This window comes from Scylla paramamosain, unplaced genomic scaffold, assembly GCF_035594125.1.
Source record: "Scylla paramamosain isolate STU-SP2022 unplaced genomic scaffold, ASM3559412v1 Contig88, whole genome shotgun sequence".
In the NCBI taxonomy this organism is placed as follows: Eukaryota; Metazoa; Arthropoda; class Malacostraca; order Decapoda; family Portunidae; genus Scylla; species Scylla paramamosain.
This window is the reverse complement of record NW_026973753.1, coordinates 192,501-211,525: the sequence shown is the minus strand read 5'-3', so window position 1 is coordinate 211,525 and position 19,025 is coordinate 192,501. Positions and strand designations below refer to the sequence as shown.

General features: G+C 40.2%; 2 protein-coding genes across 13 annotated transcripts in view; one reads left to right on the top strand and one right to left on the bottom strand.

Annotated features, from left to right (window-relative positions):
- LOC135098857 (uncharacterized) overlaps positions 1-19,025 on the top strand; it is a 79,804-nt gene that overhangs the window by 30,059 nt on the left and 30,720 nt on the right. Inside the window, exon 2 of the mRNA XM_064001256.1 lies at positions 7,762-7,955. Within this exon, the coding sequence (XP_063857326.1) occupies positions 7,811-7,955 (145 nt within the window). The 5' untranslated portion in view covers positions 7,762-7,810. The remainder of the gene's footprint in view (positions 1-7,761; positions 7,956-19,025) is intronic.
- LOC135098856 (uncharacterized) lies at positions 9,817-16,869 on the bottom strand. 12 transcript variants are annotated; one of them, XR_010267444.1, is made up of 6 exons: positions 16,595-16,771; positions 16,385-16,479; positions 10,466-16,163; positions 10,283-10,349; positions 10,073-10,167; positions 9,817-9,851 (listed from the first exon to the last, which is right to left on the bottom strand). XR_010267444.1 is itself a non-coding variant. In XM_064001254.1 (6 exons), the coding sequence occupies exons 3-5, from the start codon at positions 16,075-16,077 to the stop codon at positions 10,074-10,076; spliced, it is 660 nt and encodes a 219-aa protein (XP_063857324.1). In that variant the 5' UTR covers positions 16,078-16,163; positions 16,385-16,479; positions 16,595-16,755; the 3' UTR covers positions 9,817-9,851; position 10,073. The 12 variants fall into 12 exon arrangements, 3 of the variants coding, with proteins under 3 accessions (XP_063857324.1, XP_063857323.1, XP_063857325.1); XR_010267446.1 differs by having other exon boundaries at positions 10,073-10,163; XR_010267447.1 differs by having other exon boundaries at positions 10,073-10,163; positions 15,579-16,163; positions 16,595-16,754.

The window sequence follows — 19,025 nt, the reverse complement described above, 5'->3', positions numbered from 1 at the left end:
TCCCCTTGTCCAGGTCACGCAGGACTCTCTGACTCTTAAAAGCAGGATCTTTCGCCATCGGATAAGTACGTGGGATTAATTTTTCATCTTGTTTTGACTTTTTCATATTCTCTCGTAGCTGCTGGTACTGGTCTTCGTCCTCCATCAGTTCCATCATCCGGGTTGTAATTATATCTTTGGTTTCCTCTCCAGCATCAATCCTGCCCAGCTGAACTGCGTCGTCGACGGCCTTATCGGAGAGCATGTCGTCCAACACGTTGAGGAATGCGTTCGCAATGTACATGTTTGAGGTACCATCGGCGATGCCGTGGTGATTGGCCAGCAGTAATGTGTAGGTGTAGGGAAAAGTGGCAGACAACTCCTGCCGGAAACTGCAGCCAGGGTCACTGGCAGGAAGGAGACGTCCACACCACAAAGGACCTTCGGTAGTAGGAAAGTGGTACTGCATTAACGTCTCCACAGCCTGAACTAGCTCCTGCGTGTCTGTTACCTGAGGAAAGGAAATGATGCGTGGCATCAGCAGCCAAGGCATAACATAACATAACTGACTATCTTCAACCTCTTTCTCACTGGCGCAATGTTGGATCTCTAGCTATCTTCTACCGCTATTTTCAGGCTAACTGCTCTTCTACTCTTGCTAACTGCATGCCTCCCCTCCTGCCACGGCCTCGCTGCACAAGACTTTTTTTTTTCTCTCACCCCTATTCTGTCCACCTCTCTAATGCAAGAGTTAACCAGTATTCTCAGTCATTCATCCTTTTCTCTGGTAAACTCTGGAACTCCCTTAATGTTTCTATATTTCCACCTTCATATGACTTGAATTCCTTCAAGAGGAAGGTTTCAAGACACCTATCCTTCAAATTTTGACTACCGCTTCAGACCCTATTAAGGGAGCAGCATTTCATTGGGAATTTTTTTTATTATTTTTTTGTTGCATGCAGCTGTGCCTAAACTACGTGTTCTCATTTTATTACCTATACACTTCTTTCAGGCCCGTAGCTTTAGTCCATAGCTCCTCTACCTACTGACAAATAAAGATACATCTCTATGTGCAAGTAAGGATGTGTCAGAATCACTGCACCTGGAAATCAAGTTCCTCCCGGTTCATGTCACACGCCCATAAAGTTTCCTCACGCCTCCGGAAGCACATCCTTAAGACCGGTACCTTCCTGTGTAAAGGAGTTTCTTAAATAGTTATAAAGCACTCAAAAAAAGTGAAAAAAAAATATGCATGCCTTGGCGTTTGGAGATCAATAAATACGACTGTTTTCACCTAATATTGTAAAATATGTTTTTTATTTACGCAGACTGAAGTAGTGAAGCCAATGTTTAGAGACATAAGTTCTCTGTGTTGCGAACCCTGAACTAAACATTCTGTTGCAGGTTCAATTGCCTGGTGTAATTTTTCAAGTTTTTTATTGATGACAGTTGCCAGGTGGTACTTACCGAAATGAGGCAAATGTCTAACCTGAACATATGATGAAGCGTTTCCTTGATGTGGTGGTTACTCCTTGATGTGTGGTGGTTACTGAGAGGCACAATGGAGCGAACTGTTAGCCCCACAACCGTGGTGTAAAACCCTTTCCTTGCAGCGCAGTCCAGTAAGTTCTCCATTTCTGTTGCCGGCCGAAGCCACACGAAGGAAGAATCTCTTGCCATGGTGCTCGTATACCACGCCACACCTATCACCATAAACAACATTTGCGGCTCTAGTGTGTTCAGACAAACAAAATTTTTTTTAAGTTAAATATTAGTGCAATGCTCTGTCTGCCGTGTTATTCTTAGCTCATCTACGCTTGTGAGTTGTTCTGGCGTTGATGCCAGCTCCTTATTACTTTATTTTCTGTGATTAGAAAACTACAGATGGACAAGATGATATACATTATATAAGGGGCTATATCTTGAATACAGTCTAATCATATATATATATATATATATATATATATATATATATATATATATATATATATATATATATATATATATATATATATATATATATATATATATATAGACAAGCAGATATATAGACAAGCACAGCTGTCTATATATCTGCATAGATATATAGACAAGCACAGCTGCGAGTTCGGACATTACTAGCACTTGACAAGCACACGACACACAAACATACATGATAGAAAAATAATCAGAGACTGCACTTAGCCAAGAAAAAAAAAAATAAATAAAGTAAGGAGCCTGCTCCTGTTAAAAATACTATTTACACGGACACAACAAGACAAGACTATACACAGAACAACCTTCTGTCACAGGAGCTGCTGGAGTTAGTCACAAACACTCTCTTGTCAGATATACTTTTTGATATATCACCAGCTACTGTCTTGAGCAAAGGCAGGGACCCATGCCACCAGAAAGACGTGCACAGGAAATGTGGCAGGAGTGAAGGGGGAAGGGGCAAAGGGAGTGAGAGACCTGCCTCCCGCGTGCTGGACGCGCCACGTACTCGTCGCTCTCTCACTCTGTCTGATCACTTATGTTTCAAAAATTCTAGGGGCTCTATTTGGGAGGCTAGGTGGAAGCAAACTATGCTACAGGAAAGAACAATCTCTCTGCTACATGATCTACTCATTTAAACTTTTAAGAAGCAAAACGAAATGGGGAAAATTTGGTGGGGAATATCAACTTTTTATTTATATAAGTTTTACAGTACCTCTTTGATCACATGAATATGCGTCTGGGACGCATCCACGTCTCGCGCTCGCTCTTGACTCTCTTTCTTCCTTTCTGTTCTGTTAGTTGTTCTTTTCTACTTTCTATCACGCTACACACATCACACTACACTTGGATCAGCTTTCACTAGGTTAGCTCCTTCTATCCTATTACGGTTACAAACACAATGAATCAAGGCTCCTACCGGTCGTCGACCACTATCAAATCTCTGAAGTCACCACTCCGTTTAACCTTCCCACGGAGAAGGCAATATAGCAAACGCCATCCAAAACATCCAAGCTGGAAAGAACTAAGGAGCCACATGGTAGGGAGCCCAGACAGTATAGATGACATACTCCCAGAGTGAGAGTAACATTACACTAATTGAGGTTGCCAGTCTGTTTAACCGACACACGCCATACCATTGTATATGTTGCCAAGCCGCTCCTAAATTTCACAGCACTGTTAAACAACGCCTGAAAATGCATATATGCATAAAATATTTTTGATCCACATTAACTTGTGCCTTCACCTCTACCAATATCTGCAGCAACTAGTGGTATACACACACACACACACACACACACACACACACACACACATACACACACACTCACACACACACACACACACACACACACACAGACACATACTTATATAAGTTTGTAGTAGGTTTACTTTACAGAGTACCAAATTCAAGTATTTGTGACTTTTTATCATTAGAGCTCTTGATTGGTCTTATAAGTAGGGCACAATTACCATGTTATATTTTAGGTGATTTTAATATAAACTTACTAGCTAAGCATGACTGTGTACAAAGCTTATCCGATTTATTTTACTCATACTCATATTTTCCAGTGATAACTAAAGCAACAAGAGTTACTAAGTCGTCAGCCACATTAATAGATCATATATGGACGAATGATGTAAATTATAATTTTAGTGGAATGATTTATTCATTAATCAGTGATCATTTCCCAGTGTTTAGCTCGTTTTCTGCACCGTCATTTCACAAGTATTCGGATAAAATCATAACTAAAAGGATGATAAATGACAATTATAATTATAAATGATTTTACAGCTGAGCTACAAGAATATAATTGGATACCAGCCATGACTAGCCCTTGCGTAAGTGACTGTTTAGACGTATACATAACTAAATTTTCAAGCATCTATAACAAAAATTTTCCAATTAAAACCTTCATAATCAAAAATAAGTACAGTAATAAGCCTTACGTAACTCAAGGCCTACGGAAATCTATAAAACAAAGAAACAGACTACAGAAACTTTACGCAAAATGGCCATTAACTTACAGTGCAATATTAAAAAGAATATAGAAATACATTAACTCCTTTAATCAGGATTGCCAAAGATAATTATTATAAGTCTAAATTTAAAGAAAACGCAGGAAATACAAAAAAAAAAAAAAAAACCTGGGAGATGATTAATGGTATTATGGGTAAGTCTTCGGGAAAATCCTAAATCTATAACATTTCATGGCAAGACTATTTCCCAGAGTAATGAGGTGGCTGAAGCTTTTAATGATTACTTCAGTAGCGTTGCAAACAGCCTTGTTACAAACATTCCTCCACCACCAGTGCCATTCACTCGCTACTTACCGGAACCGACTCTATTTTCTTTTTTTATTCAGCCAACCGTTCAAAAAGAAATTGAAAATATAATAAAACACTTGAAAATAGCTTCTCCCGGCCATGATGATATAGACGTTAAAGTAATAAAAAAGTGCAGTAATATAATATCCCCATTTTTAACTTGCATAATTAATAAGTGTTTTGAAGAAGGCACTTTTCCTAAACATCTCCAGATGGCCAAAATTGTTCCAGTGTTTAAAAAAGGTGATAAACTACTTCATAGAAATTATAGACCCATAGCTATCTTAACAACTTTTAGCAAAATATTTGAAAAGGTAATGGCCTCAAGACTCATGGACTATCTCACTCAAAATTCAATATTAACAGACCAACAGTTTGGATTTAGACCTCAATATAGTACAGAATTGGCCTTGCAACAGTTATGTCAATATATTTATGATGCAATGGACGAAAAGTCTTACAGTATTACAGTATTTTGTGATTTAACCAAAGCTTTTGATACCATTTCTCATCCAATACTGCTAGAAAAACTTAAAAACTATGGAATTAGAGGCACAGCTAATTATTGGTTTAATAGTTATCTTAGTCACAGACAACAGTTCACTATAAATAATAATCAGTAATCTTCTCATAAAGCAATTAAATCTGGTGTTCCTCAAGGCTCAATATTAGGATCCTTACTATTTTTGGTATACATTAATGATTTACCACGCTGTAGTGAAGTACTACAATTTTCACTTTTCGCTGACGACACATTAATACAACTCAAAAAATAAAAATATTAAGGATTTGGAGAAAATTACAAATGAAGAGATGGTCAAGGTTGCAAACTGGTTAAAAAGTAATAAGCTCACACTAAATATTAAAAAGACCATTTGTATGATGAATCGACCACTGATGTCTCGGCCACCCTTATTAACTATCAAAATTGACAATATTCCTATAAGCCAGCTCAGCGAAGTGAAATTTCTTGGAATTACTATTGATAATACCCTCAAATGGAACTCTCATATTGATACTTTGAAAACCAAACGGATCACCTGAAGATCCGCCACCCCAGCCGCACTCGGGGTGGCAGATCTTCAGGTGAGACAATCTGGGGTGGCGGATCTTCAGGTGATCCCATACTTTTAATGAAGTAAACTTTTTTCTGCATTTTTTATATCCACTCAGTTTTTTAATGCGTTCATGTTGTTAGGTTAGGTTAGGTTAGGTTAGGCTAACCTAACCTAACCTAACCTAACCAAGTGAGAGAGTCTGGGGTGGCGGATCTTCAGGTGAGACAATCTGGGGTGGCGGATCTTCAGGTGATCCCTGTGGGGTGGCGGATCTTCAGGTGATCCAACCAAACTTAGTAAAATAACAGGTCTATTGTATAGAATAAGGAATCAGCTGCCCATTGAATCTATAAAATTGATTTACATATCAACGGTACATCCACATTTGTTGTATTGTTGTGCTGTGTGGGGTGGAGCATTTAAAACTTTAATTAACAGTCTTTTTCTCACACAGAAAAAAATGCTTCGTATTATGTTCTACCGTCACCGTTATGATCACACTTCTCTCTTCACTGAACACAAAATACTTAAGCTCCATGACATCATAACATTACAGACCATTTAATTTGTACATGCATCGCTAAATTCCTTCCCTGTACACTGTGGCTTCCAACCAATAGCAAGAAACAGACAAAACCTCCGTATTCCACTGTGCCGCTGTGCCGCACCGACCATGCACAGCAGAGTGTCCTGGTGCGGGGCAGCAGGCTCTGGAACACACTGCCACAGGATATTAAAGGCATCACCCAACAGGACACTTTTAACAAAAAAATGAAAACAACACTTCTTCATAACACCCAGCAATGACAATAACTATAACTTGTGTCTAGTGATTTCAGTGCACTACACTTATTCATTTGTTATTACCCTATATATCAATGTATGTTGTTAGTATTATTGTTAATACTATTATTGTTATTAATATTACTTTTATGGTATTATTATTATTATTATTATTATTATTATTATTATTATTATTATTATTATTATTTATATTATTATTACTATTATTTATATCATTATTATTATTATTATTATTATTATTATTATTATTATTATTTATATTATTATTATTATTTATGTTATTATTATTATTATTTATATAATTATTATTATTATCTATATTATTATTATTATTATTATTATTATTATTATTATTATTATTATTATTATTATTATTTATATTATTATTATTATTATTATCATTTATATTATTATTATTATTATTATTATTATTATTATTATTATTATTATTATTATCATTTTCTACAATTTATATTATTTTAATAGACAATGACCCACATCACATGTACCTGCTCAATTTACAAATAGTAGATGGTCCGTAGTAAAGCTTCGGCTTATCGGACCATAGGCTATAAAATTGTACATATTTGTATATGAATGTTTTTCTAAGGGGCCAATAAAATATCTTGTATCTCTCTCTCTCTCTCTCTCTCTCTCTCTCTCTCTCTCTCTCTCTCTCTCTCTCTCTCTCTCTCTCTCTCTCCCAATGGACTGTTGAGATTACAATTTTAATTATCGTGCTGCATTTCAAAGTCTCACTTGCTCTTTTTTTCATTTTTATCCCCACAAACCATTAATTCTGACAACGACACAGCACTGACACTTGACTCAGGCAATACCCAAAGCTGTCCTGGGTGTTGCGTGGTGTGCTGCCCCCTTCAGGGCCACCACCACCACCACCACCACCACCACCACCACCACCACCACACTGCTGGTGCCTGGGCGGGGGGCGATGTCTAGCTGAGTAATGAGCGACCAGAGTGATGGATGGCGAGGGAACATGGCGGTGTGAGATCTGCCACGCCCACTCACTGCACTGCACAAAGCTGGTGTGGCAACAGTTATGGCACAAAAAAAGCAAAACATCGATCCGAAATGTTTATGAGTTTAGGAAGTGTTGAGGAAACGTCTTGTTTAGTTGAGTAATTTGGTGACGAGTTGTAATTTGTGTGGCCGCGCATACTCAAGTGGGTGGGTGGGAGGAGAGGCGGTCATTCCCACGCCCGCGACCTTATCGTGGAATTATTATTTTTTGTAAAGCTACAACACAGATCCTCTTTTACCTTCGTGAATTGTGAAAAAAAATATCTCGATTTATATGTTTGTGTGTGTGTGTGTGTGTGTGTGTGTGTGTGTGTGTGTGTACTGTAGATCCATAACCAGCCTCTTAAGCATAAAAAAAAGTATATCACTTATTCTTCAAAATTTCTTGAACTTTTAAAGTGTAATTAAGATTGCGGTAACAAAGATGCTCAAATGTTTTCCCAGGCGATAGTCCACGATTCTCAGGGGACGTTTTAGAGAGAGAGAGAGAGAGAGAGAGCGCCCCAGTGTTTTGCGTGGTGTAGCAGTATAGCAGTGGCTGGAGGTGAAGTGTTTCCTTTGGTGCCTTTGACAGACAGGACCTGCGGGAGGGTGAAGAGCGCAAGGAGTTGACTGATCCCAGCATGTGGACGTGCCTGAAGCCTGACCCGAGCGGGGCGCGTCTCACTCTTGACCCAGCGCAAGGCTCCGACACCGCCACCTACAAGTGCCGGGTGGACTTTGAAATGTCGTCCACCCGCTCCACCCTCGTCACCCTCACTGTGTACGGTAAGGAGAGTAAGACTAGTTCCTTCCTCCTCTTATCTCTATGTATTGATTGATTGATTGATTGATTGATTGGCCGAAGATCTCTCGGTGATGTCCTGGGAGTATTCAGTCAAATTAGGATGTTTATGATACCATTAGAGGCCTTTCAAGAGATGTGTGTGTGTGTGTGTGTGTGTGTCTGTGAGTGTGTGTGTGTGTGTGTGTGTGTGTGTGTGTGCGTGTGTGTCTGTGTGTGTGTGTGTGTATGTGTACGTGTAAGTGTGTGTGTGTGTGTGCGTGTGTGTGTGTGTGTGTGTAAGGAGAGGTGTTCTTTCATTCCCAAAAACTTTGACGCTTCCACCAGCACGGGTAAAAAATCTTTATTAGATGACCTTTAGCATCACCATCAGGGTAAATATCCTGTCATTCACCTTGCGTGTTGATATACATGATGATTTAGCTGAATACCAAAAGCTGCAGGCGCCCACCACCACCGGCGCATTCCGCAACACCCTTGCGTCTTATCACCCACGTCTTATTCAAAGCCTGTGCGTTGAGCGGCAGGAGGCGGCGAGGCGTGACATAGCGACGCCTGATGACCCGTGGCACGAATGGCAACGTGGTGAATGGCAGTGGCAGTAGGGGCATGGGAGGGGGCGAGGGGCCTGGGAGGTGATTTGCTCCTCCGCTCATCGCCAAGTTATCGGAAACGTGTGCCGGAGACGTATGGCTTTAAGATACTCCAGCTAGAGATGCGATATGAAGCAGAATATATTGCCCCGCCAGCCGGCCAGGATGTCAATAGATGCGCCGCCAAACCCTCAAGATTCCTCACTAATATTATGTGAAGACGCTGGCCAGCTGAGGCGTGGGAGAGTGTGAGGCAGAGGGAGGGTCTCTGCCACCGCCCACCACAGACCTCATTTCATCTTCCACACCAAGACAGTTTGTTTATTCATATGTCTGGCTGTGATCACTACCGGGATTTGTAATAGATGGCATCTGGAGCTTCCACATCTTCCTCCCTTACTTTTAGTGGGTGCAAGTGTAGCAAACTCGCGCAATTGTGTCCTTGACTTGCTTCTGCTTGGGAGGAAGATATGAAGGGAAACTTTGTGCACGAACGTATTCCAATCTTGCTTCTTTTATCCTTGCTGTGTTCTAGGAGTGCGTACGTTGCAAATATAAATAGGTGACACACAACAAACATTCCTGAGGCCCCAAACTAATCAATGCATAATATAGTACTGTATATGATATTTTTATTTATTTTTTTTATAAAATATACTAGTAGATGAAGTTAACGCATCCCTGTTTGTCAGAAGGCACCGATGGTCAGCTGTGTGGCCGAGGCGTTCTTGATTTACGCAGCACAATGCTACATAATTTAAGTGCTGTCTCTCTCTTAGGCGAAATCGCTCATAACAAGTAAAATAAAAATAAAAGTTTTGGTCGCCTTAACTTAATTTAATTTTTACTTTTCTTTCCTGAAATGAGGATAAGGAAAGATACTCGAGTTGCTTGAACACTCTTAAGACCGTGCCAGCATTTGAAGACACTTTAATGTCTCCCCTGAGCAGCGTTTCTCTAAAAAGAAAATAATACATTTTTCCGCTGCGTTAATCTCTCCTCTTTTGGACCCGGGCGGTGCAGGTGAAGAGCGAGGCCGGAATAAAGGCAGAATAGACCTGGAATACTTACTGTTGCCGCGAGAGGTAATTTTTGACTCAGTTTCCCCACCACTTTAATGCCTCGACTCCAGGGTGATTTTAATGGTTTTCGTTTTGTTTCGCTACATTGCTTTGTACTCTTTTATCTTTCATCCGCCACATTTGTTAGGTTAATGATTGTTGGGGATTCCAAATGTGTAATAAACCACAAATCGTAACAGGTGTTTATTGCTTGAAGTGTTTCGACCTGCAAACATGGGCAAATCAATACACATCCACATATCATAGTACACCCAGTTCAATCCCTCACAATGGTACCAAGAAAATAACACTTCATGTAGAGATTCTGACATCCGTTACAATCATATCCCAAATATAAAAATAAAGCAACAATCAGTATACAAAATCCAACTAAACTTCACTTGTATATCACTCATAATACTCAATAAATTCCCATAATGTACTCACTTCAGTGGCCCACACTGACGCTCTTCGAATCCCCGTAGCACACCTGACATGTCACCCCAACTATCATCCAGTCCAGGGCGTCCTCACAACTCTGTCTGGCAACAATATATCCCTTGTACATTACCCTATCTTACTAATACATCCTAATTTTGTAACCTTCACCAAATTATACTAATCACAGCACATGACGGGTAAATAAACACAACTAACCTGTAGCACGGAGGACCAACCAACACACCAACCGACATGAGGTCCAGGGCGTCCCTACATTCTCCGTCTGGCAAACAATAATATCACTTGTATTACCTTAGATACTAAACACATCCTTTGCTTGTAATCTTCACCACAGTATACTAATTCACAGCACGAGGTATATAAATAAACACAACTAACCTGTAGCACAGAGGACTACCCAACACAACAACCCACAGTACATTGGTGGGCCGGCTTAGACAACCCGCCAGGCCGACCATGTTCACAGGTAGTGGGTGAAACAAAACACCACAAAGAAGCGTACCAAACTTCTCCTATTCCAATAGAACACAACTTACATTTTCTTTAACACAGATAACAAAAATATATTGTATAAATAAATAATAGAGGGTTAACATATCATTTTAATGATACACTCCACCCCGACCAAAGTGAACATACAATATACACAGGTAGTACATAGAATGCTTTGGTACATGTAGATAAATCATATCTATAATGATCCTACACGCTCATCATCACTCTTGTTCTTCCTTAGGTAATAACACTATTAACCTATGCACTGACCTACTCATGACTTTGTCTGTCACCCCATCATATCCTTTACCTTCCTTGACTATCTTATACCTTAAGTCTACATCTCTTACAGCACCATCACGACCTGGATCTGCCTTTATTACTTGAGCTAATTTCCAGGTACCTCTAACTGCATTAGCATCTTGAACTAAAACCACATCACCCACTCTTACATTTCTCCTATTGGTGTGCCATTTTTGTCTTACTACCATCGTTGGAAAGAAATCTCTCTGCCATTTTCTCCAAAATGATTCAACAATTTTCTGAATAAACTCTAATCTTCTTTTATGGTCTCCATCTGAATCATATATTCCCTGTGGACATTTTACACTAGCTCGTCCAAGCAATAGATCATTAGGGCAGAGGTAATTACCAAGTTCTAAATTAAAGCAAGGTTTTACCCCTATGGGTCTTTCATTCATCATACTGGCTACATTAAATAAGGCTGTCTGAAGTTCACCAAAAGTTAATACTGAATCCCCAATTGCAATACAAAGATTTCTTTTCACTGATTTGATAAGGGATTCACTGGCACCATTGTACCATGGTGCATCACTAGGTCTATTATATTTCCAAGTAACTCCTTCATTTTTTCCAATTCTTTCAATATTCTTTCCAGCTGCTATCAGCTGGCTCCCTCTGTCAGAATACAGTATTCTGGGTGCACCCCTGACTGAGATGAATCTTTGATAAGTTGCCATGAAATCACTTGCACTATATCCTTCTGCCAAATCTACATAAACTGCCCTAGTAACTAAGCAGTTGAATATTACCCCATATACCTTACCATGAGTTCTCCTTTTAACAGTGTCCTTAATATTGAATGGTCCAAACAAATCGACAGCAGTATGATAGAATGGTGGAGTTGGCTTCATTCTTTCTTCTAACACCTGACCCATACACTGGTTCTCAGTTTGTTTTGAGAGTTTTCTACATGTGACACATTTATCTTTAATTGACTTTATTAATTTCCTGGCTCCCGGCACCCAAAACTTACTCTGTAACTTGGCCAAGGTGGTTTCAATACCTGCATGATCTCTACTATGTAAGCTGGACACATACAGTCTAGTAACTGGGTGGTTAGCTGGTATCAACATGAAGTGATCTTGATTCCAGTTTTCCTTTAACCATTTTGATATTCTTTGACCCACTAAAATTACTCCATTGTCTGTCATTATGGGGCCTAACCTTCTGTATCTGTCTTGCCAGTTAGTCATGTTACTTTGCATGGTTTTTACCCACAGTACTTCTGCTTCTTCCATTTCCTCAGACGTAGGCTCCTTCAGCACAGCTTTTAAGGATTTATGTTTGAATATAGACATTATCCTACATGTAACTCTCGACAAAGTTTCATATTTGCTAAATCCTTTCACATTAATCATGCTTAAATTTCTCAGATGTCCTTTAGCAACTGTCATAGTAATGCCTATTCTATCCGGTAAGTGATCTGCACATTGCTGTTTAACTGGCCATTCTGAAATTGGCAATCTCAAAAATTCAGGCCCATGTTGCCAAGTTGAATCCTCCTTAATCTTATCTGAAGTGCATGGTCTAGAAGTTAAATCTGCCACATTCTGAACTGTGTCCACCCACCACCAATCCTTTAGATTTGTTTTCAGTTGTATTTCTGCTATGCGGACAGCCACAAAGGGCCGGAACCCATGCAATTCCTTTTGAATCTGATCTCTGACAATAGATGAATCTACAATATGGAATATGGATTCAAATTCCCAGTTGCATTCTCTCACTATAGTTTCTCTTAATCTAGCTGACAAAAGAGCTCCACAAAGTTCTAGACGAGGAATGGTCAATTGTCTCATAGGTGCTATTTTGTTTTTAGCCATGATCAAATTAGTCTGAAATTTGTTGTCATCAGTCTGCCATCTAACATACGCACATGCTCCATACGCTTGTGTGCTGCCATCAGAGAAGATCACAAGTATGGGTTTACCTGATGCATTGGCTGGTTTCAGAGGTCTCTTAAATGTGCAGTTTTCTACTCCATACAAATCAGTGAAAAAACATTTCCATTCATTTACAATATCGGCATCTAATGGTTCATCCCATTCCACTCTCTTATTTGGATCACATTTTGAGATCATAGATCTCATTAAAATTTTTGCTCTCAACACAACTGGTACAGCTAACCCCAATGGATCATAGAAGGATGCCACTTGACTTAGTATCCTTCTGCGAGTTAGCACCTCAGGGAAGTTTGGCTTAATCTCTCTATGATCCCAGTTTGGACCACTCCGGATCTTTTTAACTTTAGGAGAGAAATTTACCTTAACATTAAAAGAGAAATTATCATCCTTGGGATTCCACTTGAGCCCTAGAATTTTCTCATTGTCAGATTCCATGATGTTGATACTATGGTTCTCATGTTGCCCACTTACTATCCAATGCTTCACATGAAAGTTTCCAAGAGATATTACATGTTCTGCTCTTTGTATCAAATCAAAAGCCTTTTCTACCGTATCAATGGAATAGAGAATATCATCAACATATGTGTTGTTTACAATCATGTTATAAACTTCAGGATCTCCTTTACCAAATTTTTCTGTAGTATGCCTTAATGCTAGCACAGCTATGGTCCCACTTGGCCTATCCCCGAAAGTCACTGAGGTCAGGGCATAGTGATCAGGTGGTCTGTTACTGTTTAAATCTCTCCAAAGAAATCGGTGTGTGTGTTGGTCCAGTGTGTTGATTTTCACAGAATGATACATTTTTGATATATCACCAGTTATGGCAACCCTTTCCTGTCTAAATCTTAGCAAGACTCCAATCATGTTGTTAAGAACAACTGGCCCTTTTGCCCAAAAATCATTAAGTTTTTGTCCCATGTATGATGAAGATGAGTTAAATACAATATGCAGAGGTGTTGAAGCAGAATCTGGTTTCAATACTTCATGATGGGAAATGTAGTGAATTGGGCCATTGTATGACTGCATTTCCTCTTCACTTAATTGTCTCGCTACCCCCCTTTTCACCATGTCTTTGATTTCATTGTGATAACTCTGGGCATACTGGATATCCAATATTTTCAGTCTATTTTCTGTAGTTTTTAATCTAGCCACGGCCACTTTTACATTGTTCTTAAGATGTCTCGGGTCCCTTATCCAAGGATAGCTTGCTGTCCAATACTTCCCTTCTTCATGATATACTAATCCCTCCTCAATCAATTTCAGTTCTCTTTCTTCCTTAATATTGACACAGTCACTTACAGGACAACCCTTACACAGGCATTTAAGGCATCTTGTGTCACACTGCACCCCACTCTCCTCTAAAGCAAAGAATTTATCTAATTGTGACTTAAGTTTATCTGTAGGTTCTACCTTGATCTCATTGAGGCTTATTGAGCTTGACACCTTGTGAGTTCTCACAATCACATGGTTCGTCGTGCTCCCTGAGGCTGTTATTTTGCTGTGTCTGCCACGTATACTGAATCCAAATGGATTCTCTAGCAATTGAAGACCTTCATTAGTCTGAACAACTTTAGGCAATAATTCACTGTAATTGGCCCCAATCAGCATGTCAATCTCACCACAAGGGCAATTAATATCATGGTTTGATACTCCTACAAATAACTCCTTAACTCCTGACACATTAATTTCATTGATTTTAGCAGATATTTCCTCTATACCAATGGCATTAATTTCCCATACATGCCCAGTCCTATCAATCAGTGGTATGCAATATTCTTTGGTAGAATGATGTTCAATTACATTGCCAACCTTGATCATGGATAAATTCACATCCTTACCCTTCAAACTTAGTTTTTCTGCCATACTGTGTGTCACCAAGGTTATGTCAGAACCTGAATCCCACAGTACTGTTATAGGTTGAGTGTTACTGTACACAGTACTGATATTCAATAAGGTGTTCAGAGTGTTTGCAGATACTGTATTATGACTAGCACCTTCTTCCTGTTCAAAATGCACCAGTGGATGATGATGACGGTTACACACACCTTGACCCCTGATCCTGACATCACACAACTTGTTTGTATTACAATTCCATGCCTGATGATATCCCTTTAAGCATTTAAAACATATTCCATTGCTTCTAGCTAACTCAAACCTCTCCTTGTTGCTGAGATTCTTAAATTTATAACAATCAAGAGTATCATGGTTCCTGGAATTGTGAATCCAGCATCCTCCCTCATTATTTCCAGTCTTCAAGTGGGTACCTTTCACCATCTCCGTCAAATTTACAATACATGACTCTAAATCTTTATTCTTTAGTTGTTGCTCTTCCTTCATTTGTTTTATTAGTGTTACCAGATCTGACTCCATGACCTTGTCAGCTGAATTATTTACATGATGTACTGAACTTCTATCACCGCCAGTAGATCTGACACTAGAATTCATATACTCCAATACCTTTCTCTCCCTTTGCAAAAATTTCAATAAAGTGGGAAAGAGATCACTAGTAGCAGATACTTCTTCTGCCTTTATTACCCACTCCCTCTTCTGAAGTGTGGGCAACACCTTCTCAATATGACTGACTACATTAGCAATATTAAGTTCCTCATTCAAGTTTATATTTTTCAAATCTAGCCAACACTGTTCCACCTGATCCACCATCCTTATAAATCCTTTGGTATCACCTTCATTGATCCTTTTCAAAGCCCTAAGGTCACTTATTACCAAGTCCACCACCTTTCTCGCATTTCCAAACTTGTCATCTAACCTTTCAAACATCTCTTCATAATTACCTTCTGCACCTCTGACAGTCTGAAGGGCATCACCACTGAGACACATTTTCAATGCATACGCATCTTCACCATACACACTTTTGACTAGATTTTTAAAGTCCTCCTTAAAACGAGGGTACTCTCTTAAATTCCCATCAAATTTAGGAGGCTCAAATGCCTTTATCTTTACTTTAGGCTTGACACTGTTCTGTATGTTTTCAATGCTACTAATTTCTGTTAGTCTTTTCTTCATGATTCTTTCACAATCTATCATGTATTCTTCAGCCTCCTTAACTAACTTGTCTTCTAATTTATTATCACACACATATTTTAATATCACATCATTACTGTCTTCTAGGTGTTGAAAGGCCTCAGAAATCTGTTCATAGTTATTCTTCAATACTGATACTGGCTCACCTTCCCGTACACCCTCATCCAGCAGGGTCACCTTTCTTGTGAATTTCCCCTTGGCAATGGCCCTCTTCCTCTTTAACAATTCCATCTCCTCTTGCCAGCCCATTGTGGTTGAAGTCGAAATGTTGGGGATTCCAAATGTGTAATAAACCACAAATCGTAACAGGTGTTTATTGCTTGAAGTGTTTCGACCTGCAAACATGGGCAAATCAATACACATCCACATATCATAGTACACCCAGTTCAATCCCTCACAATGGTACCAAGAAAATAACACTTCATGTAGAGATTCTGACATCCGTTACAATCATATCCCAAATATAAAAATAAAGCAACAATCAGTATACAAAATCCAACTAAACTTCACTTGTATATCACTCATAATACTCAATAAATTCCCATAATGTACTCACTTCAGTGGCCCACACTGACGCTCTTCGAATCCCCGTAGCACACCTGACATGTCACCCCAACTATCATCCAGTCCAGGGCGTCCTCACAACTCTGTCTGGCAACAATATATCCCTTGTACATTACCCTATCTTACTAATACATCCTAATTTTGTAACCTTCACCAAATTATACTAATCACAGCACATGACGGGTAAATAAACACAACTAACCTGTAGCACGGAGGACCAACCAACACACCAACCGACATGAGGTCCAGGGCGTCCCTACATTCTCCGTCTGGCAAACAATAATATCACTTGTATTACCTTAGATACTAAACACATCCTTTGCTTGTAATCTTCACCACAGTATACTAATTCACAGCACGAGGTATATAAATAAACACAACTAACCTGTAGCACAGAGGACTACCCAACACAACAACCCACAGTACATTGGTGGGCCGGCTTAGACAACCCGCCAGGCCGACCATGTTCACAGGTAGTGGGTGAAACAAAACACTACAAAGAAGCGTACCAAACTTCTCCTATTCCAATAGAACACAACTTACATTTTCTTTAACACAGATAACAAAAATATATTGTATAAATAAATAATAGATGGTTAACATATCATTTTAATGATACAATGATGTTTTGTGGTTCAGGTTCTCAGTTGTTTCTTTCTTAAGACTCTCTCTCTCTCTCTCTCTCTCTCTCTCTCTCTCTCTCTGGAAAAAAAGATCTTCACAATGCATACAGATTTCCCGTCACTTCATGAGTGTATTTTATGTTATTTCCATGTTAGTCTTTTTTTGTAGCAAAGGGAAAACATGTAACCTGCCTCCAATGCGGGTTGCGCAACTGACGGTCACGTGGCTGCGTGGGTCGCGTGTGGCTCGTTCAGGGAGCACAGTGAGGACATCGGGGCACATTCACGGCTTGCTGGGGCAGGACACGTGCTGCACATCTCCCTGTAGCTCAAAATGGCGCGTCTTGGTGCCAGTGTCTCGAGGATGAGGCGGCCACCAGGCGGCATTGTGGGTCAGAGGGAATCATCACCATTACTGCCGCCCACACACTCCAGCACGGGCTTCATGTGTGCCACCCACGCAACACACACATCAGCACTTGACAGCACAACGCACACATTCCTCCACGTACACAGTGTACCATTGCGTTTATAAATGTAATTGAAGTAGCACTGCGTCGCCAGTGCATTTCTGTGCATTGAGAGGGAAAGGTTTGACAGTATGTAATTAAATCAAGAACGTAAGAGGTGATATCGATTAAGTAAATAACTAGGTGTGCAGTGCGCGTGGGAGGGCGTAGGGTGGGGCGTGGGAGAGCGTGGCGCGGCTGTTGGTGCATTCGCCGCCTGGGTCCACCTGGAAGGGGATGACCCGTGCAGGTATTTCCCCAGCCCGCCCTCATCACTTAGCTTACCCTTAGAGGTTCAAGGAGGGAGCTGGTCATAACGACAACTGGAGCACAGTATGAATGGACGCCCCAGCTTATTCCCGCATATTTCCTGAGGAGCGGCCGCGTTGTAGTATAGTGTGGACAACAACACATGGTAAAGGCTTATGATTTATTTTTATAATTATATATCACATCCACACATTTTGTCAAAGACCGTGGATACGGAGAAAGATGGACATGTGAGAATAAGAGTGAGAGTAAGAGGGGAGTGGGTAGATGACAGATTTGGATTAAAAAGTCGGAAGAAAGAGAGAGAAAGGGAGAAGTGAGAGAGGTGTGAGAGAGGAAGAGAGATGGAGATGTGAGAGTGAGAGTGAGTGGGTAGGTCACGGATTTGGATAAAAAAAATGACTGAGAGAGAGAGACAAGGGGAGAAGTAAGAGGTGTGAGAGAGGAGAAGTGGAGATGTGACAGTGAGGGTGATAGTGAGAGGGAGAGTGAGAAGGGAGTGGGTCCTCTACACCTCCTTCCTTCCTCCTCCTCCTCCTCCTCCTCCTCCTCCTCCTCCTCCTCCTAAGTATACATAATCAAACGTTGTATTAGTTAAATTAAACGTTGTATTAGTTAAATTATCATGCCTTGTTTTACTCAGGGATCCCGCTAGCATTGATAAATACCATAGTATTGTATGAAGAATGTTGTTCAAGCAGTGAGTATTATGAGATAAATAAGCTGCAGCAAAGCTCTAATGCAACGACCCAGGAACAGCAAATATAATGAACAGCCAACTGGAATAATGCACCACGATTTCGAGAACATTATAGAAAGCCACTGCAATTTGCTCCTTCTTTGTGTCGGCGTGTAACATTGTGTGCATGACAAGAGTGGTGACTCAAAGAGTGGAGTCTTATGCAGCTCTCATTCGTTGCACCGCGATGCCATGTAACGCTGAGGCAGTGTGTAATCTTGCTGGGTAGGACGGAGTGCGTGGCGCCAGACCAGTGTGAGAGTGTTCACCTGCAGATGGCTGCGGTTAGTGTGGCCGAATGCGAAGTTTATCACGATTTTGGTTTCAACTACTCATACTTAAAAACTCTGCCATGATTGAACAGTCCCTGACGCAGCCATTCATCCCACTGGCTGCACGCCACTCACCTTAGTGTGCGTGCATTCTTGTATGTAAAGCACTCCATCTACGCCTGTGGTCTCTGAAGTCTGCCGAAAATCACATTATCACAGC